At 38.8% G+C, this 18,277-nt stretch overlaps 2 protein-coding genes across 3 annotated transcripts; one reads left to right on the forward strand and one right to left on the reverse strand.

Moving 5' to 3' along the window:
• Positions 1 to 1,679: 1,679 nt before the first annotated feature.
• rbfox1l (RNA binding fox-1 homolog 1, like) lies at positions 1,680 to 14,858 on the reverse strand. Of its 2 annotated transcripts, none has more exons than XM_029452388.1 (12): positions 14,457 to 14,858; positions 8,293 to 8,529; positions 4,759 to 4,938; positions 4,581 to 4,634; positions 4,397 to 4,489; positions 4,046 to 4,115; positions 3,849 to 3,959; positions 3,576 to 3,711; positions 3,452 to 3,491; positions 3,298 to 3,365; positions 2,972 to 3,053; positions 1,680 to 2,879 (listed from the first exon to the last, which is right to left on the reverse strand). In XM_029452388.1, the coding sequence occupies exons 1-12, from the start codon at positions 14,541 to 14,543 to the stop codon at positions 2,835 to 2,837; spliced, it is 1,203 nt and encodes a 400-aa protein (XP_029308248.1). In that variant the 5' UTR covers positions 14,544 to 14,858; the 3' UTR covers positions 1,680 to 2,834. The 2 variants fall into 2 exon arrangements, with proteins under 2 accessions (XP_029308248.1, XP_029308249.1); XM_029452389.1 differs by lacking the exon at positions 14,457 to 14,858 and adding an exon at positions 9,744 to 9,938.
• A 938-nt stretch (positions 14,859 to 15,796) lies between these two features.
• Positions 15,797 to 18,176, forward strand: rps9 (ribosomal protein S9). Its single transcript, XM_029451579.1, has 5 exons — positions 15,797 to 15,837; positions 16,632 to 16,744; positions 16,858 to 16,980; positions 17,176 to 17,362; positions 17,921 to 18,176. Exons 2-5 carry the CDS (start codon positions 16,648 to 16,650, stop codon positions 18,096 to 18,098), a joined length of 585 nt encoding a protein of 194 aa, XP_029307439.1. The 5' UTR covers positions 15,797 to 15,837; positions 16,632 to 16,647; the 3' UTR covers positions 18,099 to 18,176.
• The last annotated feature ends 101 nt before the right edge of the window (positions 18,177 to 18,277 follow it).

An 18,277-nucleotide genomic window follows, 5' to 3' on the forward strand; every position in this document is an offset into this window, starting at 1 on the left:
CAGTGTTATTGTTTTTTTTAAAACATGTAATGTATGGCAGAATTGTCTAGATTACAACAAAAGCACAAGTTAAAAAACAGGACTCAAGTTTTGCACGGACGGCTCTGAGACACCGAAAGACAAGAAAAAAAAACAAATTCAAATGTATTTATTTATTTAGCCCAATATCCCAAATGAGACATTTGTCTCAATGGGCTTTACAGACTGTACAGTATATGACCCCCTTTTAGACCCTCAGGAAATGGAGGGATCCCTCTCCCAGGACGGACAGATGTGGGATGTTTTATAGTAAAAATACAACACGATCCATGTGACAATGATGTGATCGTATATGAATAGGATGGCGGATGTCAAAATAAGCTTCCAGATGCTTCCAAAAAAAAGATATATTTTAACATGGGTGTTGGCAGGACCCGGGCAGATTAGTTTGGTAACTTGACATTTTTTCTTTTACACATCAATGTTTGAAATTTTTATTTTAACCAACACATTTGAGGTATAAGACTTTAATTGAATGGAGTAGTTGGAAATTGATGTGTAAAAGCATTTAGAAAAGTTGAAAAAATTAAAGGATAGAAAGCAAATATGAATGTAAAGGCAATGAATAATAAGTCAAACTAATATGAACAGTTAAAAATGAAGGAAAGAAGTTGAGTTTAGAAGGCAGTTAAACAAATAGCAGGAAGAACAGTTTGAAAGAGAGAAAACATCAAACAGACATTTCTGCATGAACCACTAATAAAGACCTGATTACACACGTCTCAAAATACAATAAATAAGTGTTTCTTTGTTTTGTTTTCTAGATTAACCTCTAGATACTCTTTATTAGGCCTCATTTAATAATATAAGTTATAAAAGGGACTTTCCTAATCAAATATATTTACAAGATTTTGGTCAAAAGTTCTGAAAAAGACATCTTGTAGAGTCTACAGCTGAATTAAACATTTTGAGAATTGGTTATAAGTTAATGAAACAGCCTGGCTGTCCAGTTAGAGTGATCGTTTCAAAGCAGGAGGAAAATAAACTATAAGATAAATAGAACGGCTACTGATGATAGAGAAAGGAGCTAAAGTAGAGCTGTATAACTCCCATAATGATATAAATAAACTCAGAAGACAGAGAGAACTAAGCACTAACAGGAAAATAAATGTATTTAAGCTAGACCTGCACGGTATACAGGAGCAGAAGAGAAGAATTATGCATCATGCAAAAAGAGAGAAAGTCAAAAGCAAAGATTTTAGGCACTGAAAGTTAAAACGCAGAAAGAAAATTACAATCTACATCAAGTATTATATTGCTACAACCACATCTACTACTTCTAAAAGAATAAAACCAGTGAGATTAAATATAAGACGGACTGAAGCTAAGTTTCAGGTACATGTATATAGTATATATGCATGTTTTCTATAAGGGTGCAGAGAGATAAAAGATAAAGTAGCGGGAGGTGACATGTGGTAAGTATTACAATTGAGGAAACGTGTGAATAAAAGATCCAGACACGTGATGTGATGGGATGAAGTCTCACAAATCCTCAGCTCATCACAACTTGAAGAGTTACTTTCACATTAAACCACAGTCAATCACAAGTCAAGGTTTATTTGGCATCAGAGCAGCAAAGACACATTAAAAGGATGAGAGATGGAAAATGTTACGAATCAATAAAGGACAGAAAAGGAAAAGAGAGAGAAAATATCTTTATTTAGAGGTAAACATCAAACACAGCAGAAAAGAGTGCAACAGAAACAAAGAGTCGGTCAAAGAGAAATGATCAATACAAGTCAAGAGGTCATTCAACAGTTCAGAGTGAGGACGGAGAGAGAAAATACAGGAAGAGATGACAGTAAAGAGCGAAATAAAGCAACATTAGAAAAGAGATTGAATAGAAAAGAATAGGTGAACTCTGCAGCGGCCTGACCTGAAACATTTCAATTCTACAGCCTTTCATTTCTGTTTGTGTAGTAAAGCCATCGGCAGAAAAACCCCCACTTATGCACGTGTATAACTGTGTGAATGTAAAACTGGAAAATGGAAAAATAAAACTTATCTGAGTGAGTAGAGGAGAAAAGAGACTTGATAGGCATCAGGCTCATCAGGCAGTGAGGTACAGAGCCACAGAAACAGAAACGTTCAGCATGTGGACAGAAAAGTGAAGAGAGAGAAAAAGCTCTGCAGAATCAAAGATCACCAACACAGAAAAGGATACAGGATTAATAATGACAGCTGTATTAAAAGCTAAAAATGTATGAGAGGTAGATTGTTAGAAAGGAAAAAAAGAAAAGAAATCCCAACTACATCCAGATGAACATTAGTTCTGTGTTTGTAATAATGATACCAGTGTCACAGCTGTCTCCGGCTAACTGAACCATGTTGACGCGTGACCTCCCTCATATGCTCACACACGCACGCGCACACACACTTAAACCGAGATTTAGTAAATAATTGTCATCAAAAATGAGTCATTTAACATTGTACAAACGTGAAATCTCAGATAGTACTCACAAAATTCATTCTCACAGTATTTTTCACCAACTTCTGTCGTGTCAGCCAGCATCAGTATACTCTTTAAATTCAGAAAACAATAATACTTTAAAGGTTTTAAGCAACTGTCTATATATTACATAAAATCCTCTTCCAGGAGCTAAGTATTCATCAGTAGAATGGACAGTAAATGGGTCCTACACTATTTACAACTTCAGTCTGTTTAGTCTCTCGAGGAGAGGTTGTGATGAAGGCAGGAAGTAAAACCATTTCCACATTTCCAAGGATCTGACAATCTGTCCTGCAGCGTCCAAGGATCAGACAATCCCCGAGTTCAAGAGAAGTGTGTGGGTGGCTCAGTACGGGGTGAAGCGGTTATATCCTCCTCTGTACAAACTGGCCTGTTGACAGAAGCAGTGTGTCAGGTGCTGTTAACCGCACGTGTAACAAGATAGCTTTCAGCAGAGGATGTGTGTGTTTTGAATCAACTCACCATTGTACCAACTCCATATGTTGTTGTTGGTCCAACTGAGTGGTGATAGGGGTCCGCAGCTGTCGTGTACACACGTCCGTATCTGTTTGCAAACATCAGAAGCAGATGCAAATGTCATGTGAAGTAACCAGGATTTTAGAAAGGCTCCCCCCAAACTCCTAGTTAACTTTCTTTATTCATTTAGCTGCTCAATTATAGTGTTTAGTAAATTCTCCCTTCATTACACCTTCTCCGCATTATTTTTTTCCTTTTTTTGTGAAAGACAAAATGAGAATTAGCCTTAAATCAGTGTGTGGTTTGTGTGTGTGCGGTGTTTATCTGCCTACCCGTCACTGTAGGTCGCTGTGGCAGCAGATGCTGGTTGAGCCACTCTGTAAGCTGCAGGATAGCCGCCCTGCACAGAAAATACAATAAAATAACATGAATATCTCTCCAGCACTTTAAAATGACTTCAAGGAGGAACTGTGTGCAGCTACTTACGTAGACTTCTGCTCCATACAGTCCATCCTGATATACCACCCTGATAAAAGACAACAACATTACAAAGTTAAAGCAGTGAGTGCAGTGAATGCAGAGGCGCTGGTACTTGGACACAGAGTCTTACCCGGGGTAGCCTGGCACAGCAGTAGGTGCAGCTGCAGCAGAGCGGATTGTGTTGTAGACGGCGCGGCCTCGGCCTCGCATCGGAGAGCCTCTGTAGGCCAAGGTGGGAGCTGCTACGGGATACGGGAAACCGGCCACTAAAGAAAAAAATGAATGGAAGAAAAAGTAAATAGTTAAATGTTGGTGATCTCATGATAGACCGAGGTGTAAGAAAATATTGATAACCTTGTAACTATATCCTAATAACAGATGAGTGGTACAGAGAGGAACTTACCTGTGTAGAGTTCAGGCGCGTACATCGCCCCCATCGCTCCCATAGCCCCCATCGCCCCCATCGCCCCCATCCCCATCGCCCCCATGACGGGGTTGATCTTCCATCCAGAAGCTACACATGAAAAGAATGGGAATAAGTTTCAAAGAAGCTTCCCAGAATCCATCTGCACACAAAGTGAGACGAAAGGGGAATCTTACTTGAAATTTCACTGTTCACAAGAGGCGTCTGGGGCTTCTTGGTCACTACTCTTGCAGTGGCATTATTAACCTGGGAAAACACGGACAGGACAATGATAATTATGCAGAATATTAATGTGGAAACCTACAAATAGTAGGAAATTAAGATAAGATCAGATAAAATATACTAGGGGAAGTTGCTTGGGCATTAGTGCAACACATAGCTGCAATCAACTTAAAAGGTTATGTAGTACAGTGGGACACTAAAGACAACAACATAAAATAAAAGATACTGCAGAAAATATTACACATGCCTTGTGAGATAAAAGACAAGAACACATAAGCATTATAGAAATCAAAAGTCTCCCTCACCTCGATCTTTCTCCCCTCCACAATCGTCCCATTCAGCTTTTCTCTTGCTCGGTCAGCCTCACCCGCACTCTCGAAGGTGACAAACCCAAAGCCCTGCAAGTTCACATGGCCATATTGTTTGTTTATATTCTGTGTTTGTTCGTTAAATCTGTTTCATCTCTTATAATATTTCAGTGATGCTCACCTTGGACCCCCTCTCATTGAAGATAATTTCTACATCAAGAATCTTCCCAAATTGCTGTGAATGTCAGAATAAGTATTTTATGTGAATATATTAGAATAGATAAAGAGTATTTAGTGTACTAATATGTAGTATAATTGTATACATGCATTGTGACACAGTGATATTGAGAAATTCATACCCCAAACATCTGGCGGAGGTCCGGGTCTCTGAAGCGGAACGGGATGTTGGAGACGTGGAGGCGTTTGGGTTGGGCCTTACCTGACCCCTCCTCATCACTTCCACTTCCTGCTCCATCCCCCGGTGACACCGACAAGCTCAGAGACTGGGGGTCACAGGTCACAGGGGCCAAAATATCCTCCTGACAGTGAGAAAGTATGAACACAGGAGGAGGAGGAGGAGGAGGAGGAGGAGGAGGAGGAGAAGGAGGAGAGCATGTGGATAGAAGAAGAATGGACGTGAAAGAACAAACATAAAACAGAAAGATGGAAAAAGAAATGAGATGAGAGTAGGTGAGAAGAAAAAACGGGGAGAGGGCATCAGTAGAAAAGTAGAGAAAGAAAGGGGAAAAATATCATAAAGTCAATTTAGCGATCAAATCTGGCAACATCTTTCAGAGAGTTCTGTTTGTGTAAGCATCACATGGCATTAAGCAAAGATCATTTTCATGAAGTGATTCAAACCAAAGTTCAAAGAGCATTCAGCAACCAGTGATCCTTCTCAGGCAAATGTGAGGAGGCACGAAAAAGGGCTCCATTTTAGTGAGGCGTCTTTAAATACATGCCTGTAGAACAGTATAAAGACTAATGCATTGTACAATAACATTAAAGGTTATATATCTGACACTAAAATGTTCACTCAAGCTGTGGCAAAGAGCGTTAAATAAAGTTTAAGCTCCCCTGAAAAAAAAGAAAGACTGTAATTTAGTGCTCATATTATTATAATAACCTGTAATATACATACAAAGCTATGGTAATATTTAACTTATTAGAATTGCCCCATGCAAAAAGGACTAATGTGCCAAAACCAAAACATTCACTATCCCAAAATGCACCACGATGCTAGAGTGTGCACGTGTATGTGCGTGTATGTGTCGGTAACCCAGCATCATCAACCATTGCAAAAAAAGAAATGTTAAATATATGTTTTTAAGACAAAGGAATAAGTCCAAACAAGAAAATAAGAGTCAAAAAGGTCTGCAAGAAATAAAATAAAATACAGTGAGCTTCAGCAGTGAAAGCGAGAGAAGGAGCGTAGTGCGTTGGAAAGAAAAATAAACATTAAAAAGCAAAGAAAAATGACTGGAAAGTATTGATATATGTAAGAATTAAATTAAATGCAGTTCTTTATGCAGAAGTCACGACTTGAGTATTAGCATTCTAGTACCAAGAGGCAGATAGTGAAAAAGGCCTCAGTGCAGCAGTGAAGAATAGAATTAAACCAAAGTAAACAAGGCAAAGAAGGTGCGCAAAAAGCTTGAAAAGGAAGTGGGTGATGGGGGGGAAGGCAAAGAGATCAAAACTGTATGTTCCACAAGGGTCAGTCTGGGGTCACGGTGCTGCTTTTCTGCCAAGGGTTAAAGGTCATTTGTCAAAGGGCATAATTAATAAATTGGGGATAGACAGAAAAAGATACAGAGACACATTCACACACAGGAGCGTTTTACACACATGACAAACACACAGGCCACTGGATTACACTACACTGGCTTGCCGTGGCTAACTACTGCAGACGACCACATCCACCCACACACGCAGACAGGGAGGGGCAGACAGGGAGAGGGTTGAGTTGGGTGGTGGTGTCATGTCACGATGCAGAATTGTGTTTCTGGACCTGAGCGATATTTCAGAGGGGGAAAGGGGGTCATCTGGCCAGCCTCCCCCTTTGACCCCCTCCCTCCATGGCGACGTCTCAACTTTTTCCCGAAAATCAGCACGGACCCAAGTATGTCAGGGGCTCTAGTAATAAAATATATAGATGGGGCCACAACATTTATGAGAAGAAGAAGAGAGATGTGCTGCAGCTGAGCTGACCTGCCACACAGATCAGACTAAACACCTCTGACCTTATCATGGTGGACGTTTTCATGCCTGAAGGAAATTTGATTAGTGATTGTCATATGTTAAGTGCACTGCAAAACATAGAAACACAATTTTTTTGTCTAAGCGGAGCTTTAAAAAACTTATTGTCTTCAACCTGTTTCCAAAGGACACCATATTTTCAAAGAATTTTCCAGAAATTAGTGTTTATGCTAACATGCTAACAATGACAATGCTAACATGCTAACAATGCTAACATGCTGATGATTAGCAAGTATAGTTTAATGACATATATTGACATGTTTCTGGTACATGACATAAGTCCTCCACACCAGACTCTTTAACTGCAACAAACAATACAACAAAAATAATACCACATTATACTTAATACTTATAACAATAACAACAATAATTTGCAAAAACTCACAAGTCAGCTTTATAATTATACAAAATATTCTTTGTTGACCAGAAAGGATTAAATATATTTTTAAAGAGTTAACTGAAGGAGCCTGCACTACATCCTCTGGAAGCTCGTTCCATGCTTTGACAGAAACACTTCATAACACTTTGATAATGTCTACCGTGCTCACCATGATAGCATGCTAACGTGCAAAATCTTAGATTATCGTGTTAGCATGCTAACATTTGCACATAAAATACAAAGTATAGCTGAGGCTTATGGCAATATTATTAGTTTGGTGTTGAATAAACTTACTGCTGGAGGGAAAGTCAGAGGATCTCCAAAGTCATGAGGATTTATCCTCTAGGGACCTTTAATATGCGTAGCACATTTCATGGCAATCCATCAAATAGTTAAGATAGTCAAGACAATTCACTTAAAAACTAAATGTGAACCTCACTCGGGGACCATGAAATTTCATTGCAATCCAGGGAATTGTAAGATATATGTTTGTGGACCAAATAGTTGGACTAACCAACAGACCACCATCACCATGCCACTAGCACATATTAAAAAAATCAAGAAGAAATGTATTTGATTTTAGTAAATATTGGGAACAAGTTTTGTTTTAAAATTGGAAACAGGTTGAAATTATTTTACTGAACTGGCAGATGTTTTCACTTAATTTAAGAAAAAAAGACTTTAAGGACACAATTACAGACAACGTGACATGTTAAGATGAAGTTTTCTTTTACAGTGTGACAAACGGTGTTGATTGTTCATGACAAAAAGAGACATCCTTGTTAAATTAACATACGACAGCTTTCTATTTTATTACACTTATATTTCAATTAGCACTCCAGAAAGAAATGGCACTCCACTGTTCAACAGTAAATCCTTTTATAACCCCCAACAAAAACACACAAAGTACAAGTTACGTTATCCTCTGCACACTTAACTGTCAATATCATCACAAAATGTCACGGCCATAATCTTGAAAGGTGATCCGTTTTATTGCCTGCTAAATAAGACGGAGTGGGGCTTTATTTTCATCAACAAATCCCCACTCAGCTCCCCTCCCCCCCTCACTTTGAGTGTGAGCGGCATTCCCGTACATGGACACAACAGTGGAAGTGGGGCTCTAAATATAGAAGGAACTCTATCTGGCCATGTTCCCCTGATAGGACATATGGATGTTCTACCTGAAGCAGCAGTGCTTAACTGAAGATCAGATTTTATTGGGACTTCTTGTCATGAATTCACAAACTGTTCTTACCGTGACACTGGATGTCAGAGCCTCCACCCCGTCGAGCTGAGGGCCCTGATAGATTCTGAGCTGGGGATGTTCGGGGTACTCTGAGCTGGGGTGTGCAGAGGTGAAATCAAGAGGTGGCAGTCTGCCCGCAGATGTTGGTGGACCTTGACCTGGTGGGGGGTAGGGGGGAGGAGGGGCGTAGACCTGAGGCAGGGAGGGGTCGCCGCTGCCGGGGCCGGCCTCCTGACCGGGTCCTCCCTGCAGAGAGAGAGAGAGAGAGAGAGAGAGAGGAATCAGCCTCACAAGATGTCAAATATCAGAGGTGTAAACAAAGTGACCACCATGTTGTTACTGTTCTGATCTTACAGTAATGAATTGTTTGAATTTAGATTATATTGTATAAACATATCAGACACACACAAATCTCTCCAGAGTATGAGAATGACAGAAAGAACATCCAACCACAAAATGTCTAAATGTTTGTTTAAGCGTTGAAATGCTAAAATGAAAAGGAACTCTAACTGTTTACTCAAGTATTAAACTTAAGTTCAGTTACGAGGTACTTGAGAATTTCCATTTTCTGCTACTTTCTACTTCTTACTCCACTATATTTATATGATAACTTTACATACTTTGCAGATTCAGAATAATTAACAAAATATTATCAACAAATAAATCATGATGTATCATTGCAGGTTAAGACGAGACTTTATTGATCCCTGGGAGAGAAATTCACAAGCTACCCAGCAGTATTTAAAGTCTTTGAATGAGCTCCACCTCTATCAACTGCAACATTATAGTGATGTCAATGCATCACTAGTTACAATACAATAATAACATTATTCTCACATGGGCCGTTCTGTAAAAGTGAGATATTTTGTATATTTTGATGCTGAAACTTTTGTACTTTTACTTAAGTAAAGTTCTGATAGCTTTTACTTGAGTATTTCTGCACTGTGGTATTCCTACTGAATGCTTCTTCAACTTCTGCTAACAGCTAGAGCTGAAATAAATAGTTGATTAATTAATTAATTTAAATGAATTGGCAACAATTTTGATAAGTAAAATAGTAATAAAATGGCAAATATTTCCTGGTTCCAGTTTCTCAAATTTCCTGCATTTCTCTGGTTTATATCATCAACATTTTAATAAGTTTTTGATTGAACCAGGAAACTTGTTTTAGGAGTTTTTCATCATTTTCTGACATTTTAGCAGTATAACAGTTCACTGAAAAAGAATAGATAGATCAATGAATGAGTGAAACCACTGACTCATCTAAAGATCAGTACAGCCTATTCTAAGTCAAATCACACATTAAAACTACATTTTAACTCCTTCAAGTCAGAAACACAAACAGTTAAGCTGAGAAACGTAAATGAAAACCGAGACACAGAGGTGAACAACCATCATACAGCCTTGATCCGAGAAAATGATCCAAGTTAGAGAAGCTAAAAGCATTGTCTTTGTCTTACCCCGTTACTGCATTCCTCGATCTTTGAGGCATTGTCCAACAACTGCTGCATGTTTTAATGCCAGATAACCACCCGCCTACCACACCATAAGCTTTACTCATCCACCAATCACATCAAATGATCGCCACAGCAAAAAGGCAACAGGAGGCCACACCAGCTGTGGTCATCTGTACCTGTCAATCACCTCATCCCCCGCCCACCTTTCCTTTAAACACTCACACCCACACCCACACACACACACACGCGCATACACACACACACACACACACACACACACACACACACACACGCACACACACACACACACACACACACACACACACACACACACACACACACACACACACACACACAAACACACACACAGCAGATTTATGAATGTAAATGCTCCTACAGTTGCATGTCAGTATATCATGGTAAAGGTCGACTCTAAGAATATCATGTTTGAGAGGTCAACATGGTTTTATTACTTTTCCAACATTTAAATAAAATATATCCCCACCTACCTTTGCCAATAATATTTCTAACTTCATGCTCAAATATTGTATAATTATAAACAGAGCTTTGGTGGCAGTAAGGTTAAAGAGTAGTGCACCAACGCAGATAATCACATCATACTGAAAGATATGGGAAGTAGAATAACTAAGTACATTTAATCAAGTGCTGTACTCAGGCACACTTTTGACTTTATTATTTTGTGTATCTTACTTCTACTAAGAATCAGACAAAGGATCCTGCCCTAGTTTGCACCTGTTCAAGTGTTTTGGCCCCTACAACCTGTTTATATAACATTTTACATGCAACATCAAATAAAGTAAGATTAAAAATTCTGTTTCAGTGAATAAGAAAACAGCTTTACTTTATCTCAACAAGACCATTTTTATCTAAGAAGATTTGAAAAAGGAAAAATGTGAGAAACGTTTCTCGAATTTTAGAGAAGTATACAATCCTTGAAAATGAGAAGATCGTTAGAGGCTACCACTCTCTAATGTCCTGATAGTAAATATGAAACTACAGCCAACAGCTGGCTAGCTTAGCAGACTGGGAACAGAGGCAAACAACTAGCAATTTTTACACTTTTTTTGTACGGTTCATACCGAGATATAACATGTTGATTAGTTATCTTTAAAGGGTCTGGAAGTGGGATAGTGTTACCTTTGGACATAGCCAGGCTAGCTGTTTTCTCCTTTCCTCATGCTAAGCTAACCAGCTGCTAGCTGTAGTTTGACATGAAAGTTGTATCAATCTTTTAATCTTGTCAACATATTTCCCAAAAGTTCACACTATTCCTTTAATCAAGCATTTTTGTTCGCTTAATTAAAGGATTATAAAAGTGAATGCGTCTCCGTATCCTAACATAACTTATATCCACGTGTTGCTTTACATGCAAAATGCCACAAGTTTGTCATCCAGCTTTAGGATTTAGAAGGATTTCTTATAATTAAAAACTCACTCCACTCTCATTTCATAAACTCTCATATATCTCTCTATCAGCTATCTATCAACTCAAAAGGTGTGGACAATTAGAGATATGAAGATACAGATACAATAAAAAAGGAATTGGAGGAAGTTTGAACGTGTATCAAAAACACTAGAGCCGAGTTTTCAAACTACAAGTGTCTATCTGGCAGCGTTAAAGTAGATCAGAACCCTATATCAATGTAAACAAGACAATGAGCCTCCAGCTCTGTCAGTCATTATCAGACACAGCTGTGCTTTGAGCTAAATACTATCAGCATATTAACAATCTTAAAACGCTGATGTTTAGGTATAATGTTTACTGTCACGGTTTAGCATGTAAGTATGCTAACATTAGCTAATTAGCACTAAACACAAAGTGAAGCTGAGGCCGATGGGAATGGCTTTAGCTTTTGCAGGTGTTTGGTCATAAACCACTATTGAGATTTAAATCTCGCCCTGATGATGGAGCTTGAAGAAAAGTCTGGGGATAACCAAAGTTACAACAATTCCTCCTGAGGGTGACATGAGTGTATGTGCCAAATGTCATGTTGTTGAGATATTTAAAAACAAACAAACATGTGAACTTCCTGGTGGCTAGAGGAAAAAGTCAGGGGATCACTAAAGTAAGTACGGCTTCATCCTCTGGTTTAAATAAATGTGTGTACACAGTTTCACAGCAATCCATCCAATACGTGTTAAGATATTTAAGTCTGGACCAAAGTGGTGCAGCGCACAACTTTAGAAGGGCCTTCCCTGCTTTCACGTTTGTTGCTTTGTTATTCTTTCTAATTCTAAACTTGGTGTCTGTATTCTGTCAACTTAATCTCAAGAAACAACCAATGTCTAACTGCCTCGACCCTCCTCACAGATATAAAAGTGACCGATAAGTAAAGATTACACAATCTGTTAGATATCACTACCAGTCTTTGTATTCTGTAACCACCATGCAGTCACTGTGCCTGATTCAGTATCACCATGTCAGCAGGCGTGCAGACACGGTGTCCCCCCTCTCCTTCTTACAGGCTTTTTTTGTTTTACATTTGTTCCCCGTTTCTCTCGTCTCCCTCCTCAGCTGTCAGTTGGTGATCAGAGGTCAACTGCTCTGAGCCAGGTGCCTTCTGGGACAGCTGCCACAGGATTTACACACAGACAACACTAAACTGCAGATGTGAACACGAGCTTATTAAATTAAACTAAATATTATTTTTTCTACACATTTGGCTTTCTGCTCTTCGTGTTCCTTTAATAATAATATTCTGTTTCAAATATTTCTATTCGAAGCATTTGTTCAAAGATTCCTGACATTTATACAGCCTGCCCAGCACGTTATATCTTTAGTTTGTGTTCAATTTGTGTGTTGTTAATACATTGTTTTATTGTTGATTTATCATTCAAGATCAATCTAATTCTCTGTAATGTGTCTGTGAGTTGTATGATCCACAGCTTCACTGGAGAGACTTTAGCTTTTCCCCAGAAATAAAGTATATGTTTTTAAAATGATATGAGCCCATATGAAACAAAGTGTTGTTGAGAAGCAGTCACTTTACTAAATACCTTCAATATTCAATCAGTTTTAAATCTAGCTCCAGTGGGGTTTTCAGTATATTGGCGAAGATGCTGAATATTGCGGTCCAAAGTCTTTCTATTTTGAGGCAGCCTATAATACTTTTCTAAAATATATTTTTGGCTTCTAACACATGGTTGATAATAAAGAGAAATTAAAGACGAGGGAGAGACAGAAGGCGTGAAAAATGTCCCTGGCCGGATTTCAAAACTACACTTTTCAAACAAATGCTGAGTTTCAATCATGCAGACATTTCTGCAAAATAGTTGCTAAAGGAGTGCTCGATCCTTGTAAGTATAACCTTTTAAAGTAGTAAAATATTCAGATTGTTTTGGAGAAGTTAGTATCTCATTTCTCAGGCCTTGAATCTTTTTGTGGTTCCACTCACCTCCAAACAATACCTCTGTCTTTTTCTCAAAGTACCGCTCTACATTCTCCGTCAAAAATAAATAAACGTGAAAATAATGCTAGAACAGCTACATACTTAAATGCACAGCAGGCAGGTTTCACACCTATTTTAAGTAGAGTTGAGCGCAGAAAACAAGAAAGGTGTCATAATCTCCTCCTGTGATTATCTGCTAGGGAGAGTAGGGCTAAAAATACAGCTAGTGTGAAGCACAGAGACAAGGTAAAGAGATACCAGATGCATTGTGGCATTAATGGTATGTCAGGGACACTTAGATGCACACACACACACAGACACACACACACACACACACACACACACACACACACACACACACACACACACACGCAGCCTGCTGGCATTACTGAGACCAGTGGACTAAAGATAACCCCGAATGTGTCCTAACTATTAAAATAAAAAAGATATTTCGCAATCTTCAGGCTCCCTTCAGGCTTTGATTTGTCATTCTTTAATCTCTTCTGTGCACAATGTGTCACTATTAAGCAATACAACACTTAACTAAATCAGATGTAAGATGTGAGTCATTACCTTAAGGAAATAAAGGTCCTTTGGTTTCTTCTGGTGAATTAAATGTTTTCCTCCTTACTGGTAATATGCTGTGTTGATTTATTTCTAACATATAACACACACAAGAAAGCTCTGAAGTTGTTTTCATTACTAGATGTGTTTTTATTTTATTTTATTTAAAACATATATTTCTATTATTCTTATCTTTATTACTGTTTTATATGTGTATGCCCCGTTTTATTTATGTATTTGTATTTCAGTTTTATGTCTATCATGTCTGTATTTGATTTTATCTTTCTCAACCTGAGGCAGATGAATAAGACTTGTAAATGGCCTTGTTTGTTTTAATGTAATAATATAATGTTCTCAATTTAAAAAAATATCTTTTAAAAACTAATTCAGAGCCTAAAGAATGTGTCGATCAAGAAACATTTGCTAATGTCTTAAATTCCTGAGTCGTCTGTGATAGTAAAACATATTTATTTTGGTCACATGTCAACTCGGGGTCCAAAAAATGGTGATGGGAATTTATTACAATTTTCTGACATTTTATCAACCAACTGATAAATTGTAAAAATAATTGTAATTGTTGCAACTACGGATTTTATTACAATTTTTATTAATACTTTTACACATTTAATCTCTTTTTTCCTACCCCTGAATCAATCAACTCAACAGACTGAACATATACTGAACAAACATAACTGAAAAGAGGAGATTTTGCAGTTTACCATGCAAATTAAGGAGAGTTTACCTGAACTATGCCGGGGTAGCATGTGGTTGTCTGTGGGTAGACAGGGAGTCCATAGGGCTGGAGAATCACAGTGGGTGAAGAGAGCATGGCCCAAAAACCACGCGCAATGAGACAGGGAACAGTGGAAGATGGGAGGAGAAGGAGAGCAGGGGAAAAGGAAGGGTTGATACACGCACAGGAGAGCAGGCAATCAGGCTGGAGAAAGAAAGAAAAGAAAATCCCAACAGGAGAAAACAGAAGATCCAAGAGGGCGAGTGGAAAGAAGGTTAAGACTCTCTTTAACCTGGCAGATGAGTCAATAAAGAAAAAGACAAAGAAAGTCCACAAAACAACTAATGTCCTGTGTGGAAAGGATATAGTGCAGTGAAAGAGAAAGCAAGTGAGCCTGATCAGTCAGCCTGACAGACAGAAACACATGCTCAGGGTCCCATTTCAGAGTTTTATAAATAGTCCCCTATGTCCTTCTCTCTGAGTTTACCACCTTACCACCCTCACTCTTACACATGTTGTCATGCAAGACTTCTCAACACTAGTTACACACTTGTACAAGAACAGCCACCTCAACAGGGGTTCAGTGTGAGAGAAACCCCTTAAATCAAAGTAGGTCAATTGACTCCTTGTGTACCCTAAAGTTATATTCGGTTTAAATTTAAGTTTTCAGTTCAGTTTTACTTTATTAGTCATGTGTAGGTTAACACAAGGTCAAGGCACAGTACAATGAAATGTATTGGACGAGAGAATGGGTCGGGACAGCAATAAAAAGCAGTAGTCGCAATAAGAGCACTAGTCATATAAAGATAAAATAATATAAAATGACAATAAAGTGTAAGATTAGATGGGATGACATAAAAAAGAGGATTGTGTGTAAAAGTAAGTGACAGGTTAATACAACAGTATTGCACATATTTACTGAGAAAAAGGAATGACATAACTAGCTAGATTTCTTTTTTTACTATTGACATACATGAAAAAGAGGATTGTGTGTGAGTAGCAGTCCAGGTTATATAGCAGCATTCATGTTGATAGGGCATTCTGATGTGAATAATAAAAAGTGCAAACATCAGATATGTGATCTATGCCTAGGCGTATGAGTTAACAAGCCTGGTGATAAAAATTGTCCTTCAGCTGAAAGTCTGTTATAGTTTTCAGATATATGAATACATGATTCATATGTATAGTATATATAGTATTTAAAGCTACTACCTTCAGTGTATTTAGCTGTGTTTTCCTGTTTGACCAACAGAGTGCGACAAGACCAACATTCCCACTTCCGTTTGGTCGCAGAGGGGCATGCCGGGATATGTAGTGCGTGCGTCGTTCCTATAAATAAATGGGAACTTCATTTTACGTCCTCTTTACTTCGCTGGCCTGAGCGAGACAGGTACGATCTGCGGCCTCATGCTACATCACAAACTCACATTTAGACATCTTAAATATACAACCGTTCATAGGCAATCGCAGAGAATGTATTGTTATTGGCGTATGTGTCTTTAACATAACCAATGTAAGGTTTTTGTAACTAATATAGCGAATTCGGCTAATGCTAAGCTAACGCTAGCTTGTCACATTGAACAACGTGGTGCGGTGCAGCTGCGGCCTACTCGTATGTCTGACAAATAGCTGACGTGAACTCGTATTTACATGGTTTCTTGTAGTTCAACACATTAACTGAAACTTCTCTAGCGTTGTGTTATTGTGGTAGCGTCATTAATTTCCACAAAATACGTGTCTTCATGAACTTTAGGACCACAACACAATGCAGCAATTTTAACGGCAACTATCTGGTTTTAGTTGGGTGGCTAAACATTTTTTCCACAATAAAATATATATTCACATTCATGCGTTTTTAATTTCAAATTGTGATTTAATCACTTTAAAAATGGAATAACACAGGCACTGAAATTTCATGGTTTAAAATATGGCTGTCAACAGTTAGTAGTTCAGATGAGTATATTTATCAGTATGCACTATTCTTGTGAACTATTAGGCTTCAATTTTAAGGGTGTACACTTCCTATTAGTTGCTTCAGTATGTATGAGATGAGCTAAAGATGTCTCCTTATGAGTGGAGCGCTTAGGAAGACTAATTTACTGTGAATATTTACTTGTGTGTTGTAAAATATACTTTGATTTTCTTACACTGACTGACCTAATGTCTGATATCCTGATGTTGCAGGCACTTTTAAGAAGCCATGCCCGTTGCCAGGAGTTGGGTTTGTCGCAAGACCTATGTCACCCCCCGCCGTCCCTTCGAGAAGTCTCGTCTCGACCAGGAGTTGAAACTCATTGGTATGCTGTGATTTCATTATCTCCAGTGTAGTTACTTATCAAAACTAATGTTTACCTCTTCTGGACGACACAGCACCGAACATAACGGTTTACTTTTCCCATCTTCTTTCAAGGCGAGTATGGTCTGAGGAACAAGCGTGAGGTGTGGAGGGTCAAGTTCACCCTGGCCAAGATTCGCAAAGCTGCCAGAGAACTTCTCACGCTTGACGAGAAGGACCCCAAGCGTCTGTTTGAAGGTATGCAAAATAAGTTCAATTACCAGTTTGAGAGCGTATTGGCCGATGATTACTTAATCAAATCTCAGACTCTTCTGTGGTGTCAAGAATTCCTCGTGAATGAGGCCAATCGTCACTTTACAAAGATGGCCATTCAGTATGTATGAGACTGCTTGTATGTTTATGATTGTAAATGGCTCCTGTGTGGTCTTCCAGGTAACGCTTTGCTCAGGCGTCTGGTGAGGATCGGTGTACTTGACGAGGGTAAGATGAAGTTGGATTACATCCTGGGTCTGAAGGTTGAAGATTTCTTGGAGAGGAGGCTGCAGACACAGGTCTTCAAGCTTGGACTTGCCAAGAGCATCCACCATGCTCGTGTCCTTATCCGCCAGAGGCACATTCGGTAAGCTCTAAGGCTCCTGGGAACAAACATCCAATAATAAAAAGGTCTTATGAGGGCCCTCATTTGAAACTCAATGCTTCCTCTCCCATCAGAGGGACCATCAACTTTTAACGCTCTCTACTGAGATCAGTTAAACTTTTCAACAAGGTCAATTCGGTATCAAAACCGTATACCTTGTCAGTAGAAATTGCCCAGAGCCAATCCTGCTGCCGAGGGCTTGGACTAGTGTCACTGGTGTTGTGGCTGTCAGGTAAGGTACGGAGGATTGCACCTCGGGCAATTGTCATATTCACTGTACACCTTGTGCAGTATGATGTACCAAATACTCAGGCTGATGATTAAACTTCATACGTTCAGATTTTCTGTGGTGTCAAGAATTCCTCGTGAATGAAGCCTGCCTGGATTGATTTGTCAAGCCAGTTTTTTTTGTTTTTTTTTAGATGTAAGATTAATTAATAAAGTTTGACACATGTCAAGCAGAACAATACAGCAGAATGAGAAATTGACTTTTTTAAAAGTGTTTTTCAAAGTCTAACTCTTATCTGTCTGTCTCAACAGTGTGCGCAAGCAGGTGGTGAACATCCCCTCCTTTGTTGTTCGCCTGGACAGCCAGAAGCACATCGACTTCTCCCTGAGGTCTCCATATGGTGGTGGACGCCCAGGCCGCGTCAAGAGAAAGAATGCCAAGAAGGGCCAGGGTGGAGCTGGAGGAGCTGACGACGAAGAGGAAGATTAAAAAGGATGTTGTCCCAGAAGTCTGTTTGATACTTTCTTTCTGTCAACATTTTGAATAAAATCGTTTGGTCTGACCAGATAACTTGAGTTGTTGCACACTTTGTTCACCCACTTCCTACTATAATATTGGCTCTAATGTAGCCTATGCTGTTGTGACTTAGTACAGTTTATATTATAGTT

Source organism: Cottoperca gobio, chromosome 16 (genome assembly GCF_900634415.1).
Source record: "Cottoperca gobio chromosome 16, fCotGob3.1, whole genome shotgun sequence".
In the NCBI taxonomy this organism is placed as follows: domain Eukaryota; kingdom Metazoa; phylum Chordata; class Actinopteri; order Perciformes; family Bovichtidae; genus Cottoperca; species Cottoperca gobio.

Excerpts from the sequence above, each read along its gene's own strand:
- rps9 (XM_029451579.1), top strand. The coding sequence starts at position 16,648 with ATGCCCGTTGCCAGGAGTTGGGTTTGTCGCAAGACCTATGTCACCCCC. Across the intron at positions 16,981-17,175 it reads CCCCAAGCGTCTGTTTGAAG|GTAACGCTTTGCTCAGGCGT; the intron begins GTATGCAAAATA and ends GTGGTCTTCCAG. Across the intron at positions 17,363-17,920 it reads ATCCGCCAGAGGCACATTCG|TGTGCGCAAGCAGGTGGTGA; the intron begins GTAAGCTCTAAG and ends CTGTCTCAACAG.
- rbfox1l (XM_029452388.1), bottom strand. The coding sequence starts at position 14,543 with ATGCTCTCTTCACCCACTGTGATTCTCCAGCCCTATGGACTCCCTGTC. Across the intron at positions 4,939-8,292 it reads CTCTGACATCCAGTGTCACG|GAGGATATTTTGGCCCCTGT; the intron begins GTAAGAACAGTT and ends TCTCACTGTCAG. Across the intron at positions 4,635-4,758 it reads ACCTCCGCCAGATGTTTGGG|CAATTTGGGAAGATTCTTGA; the intron begins GTATGAATTTCT and ends TGACATTCACAG.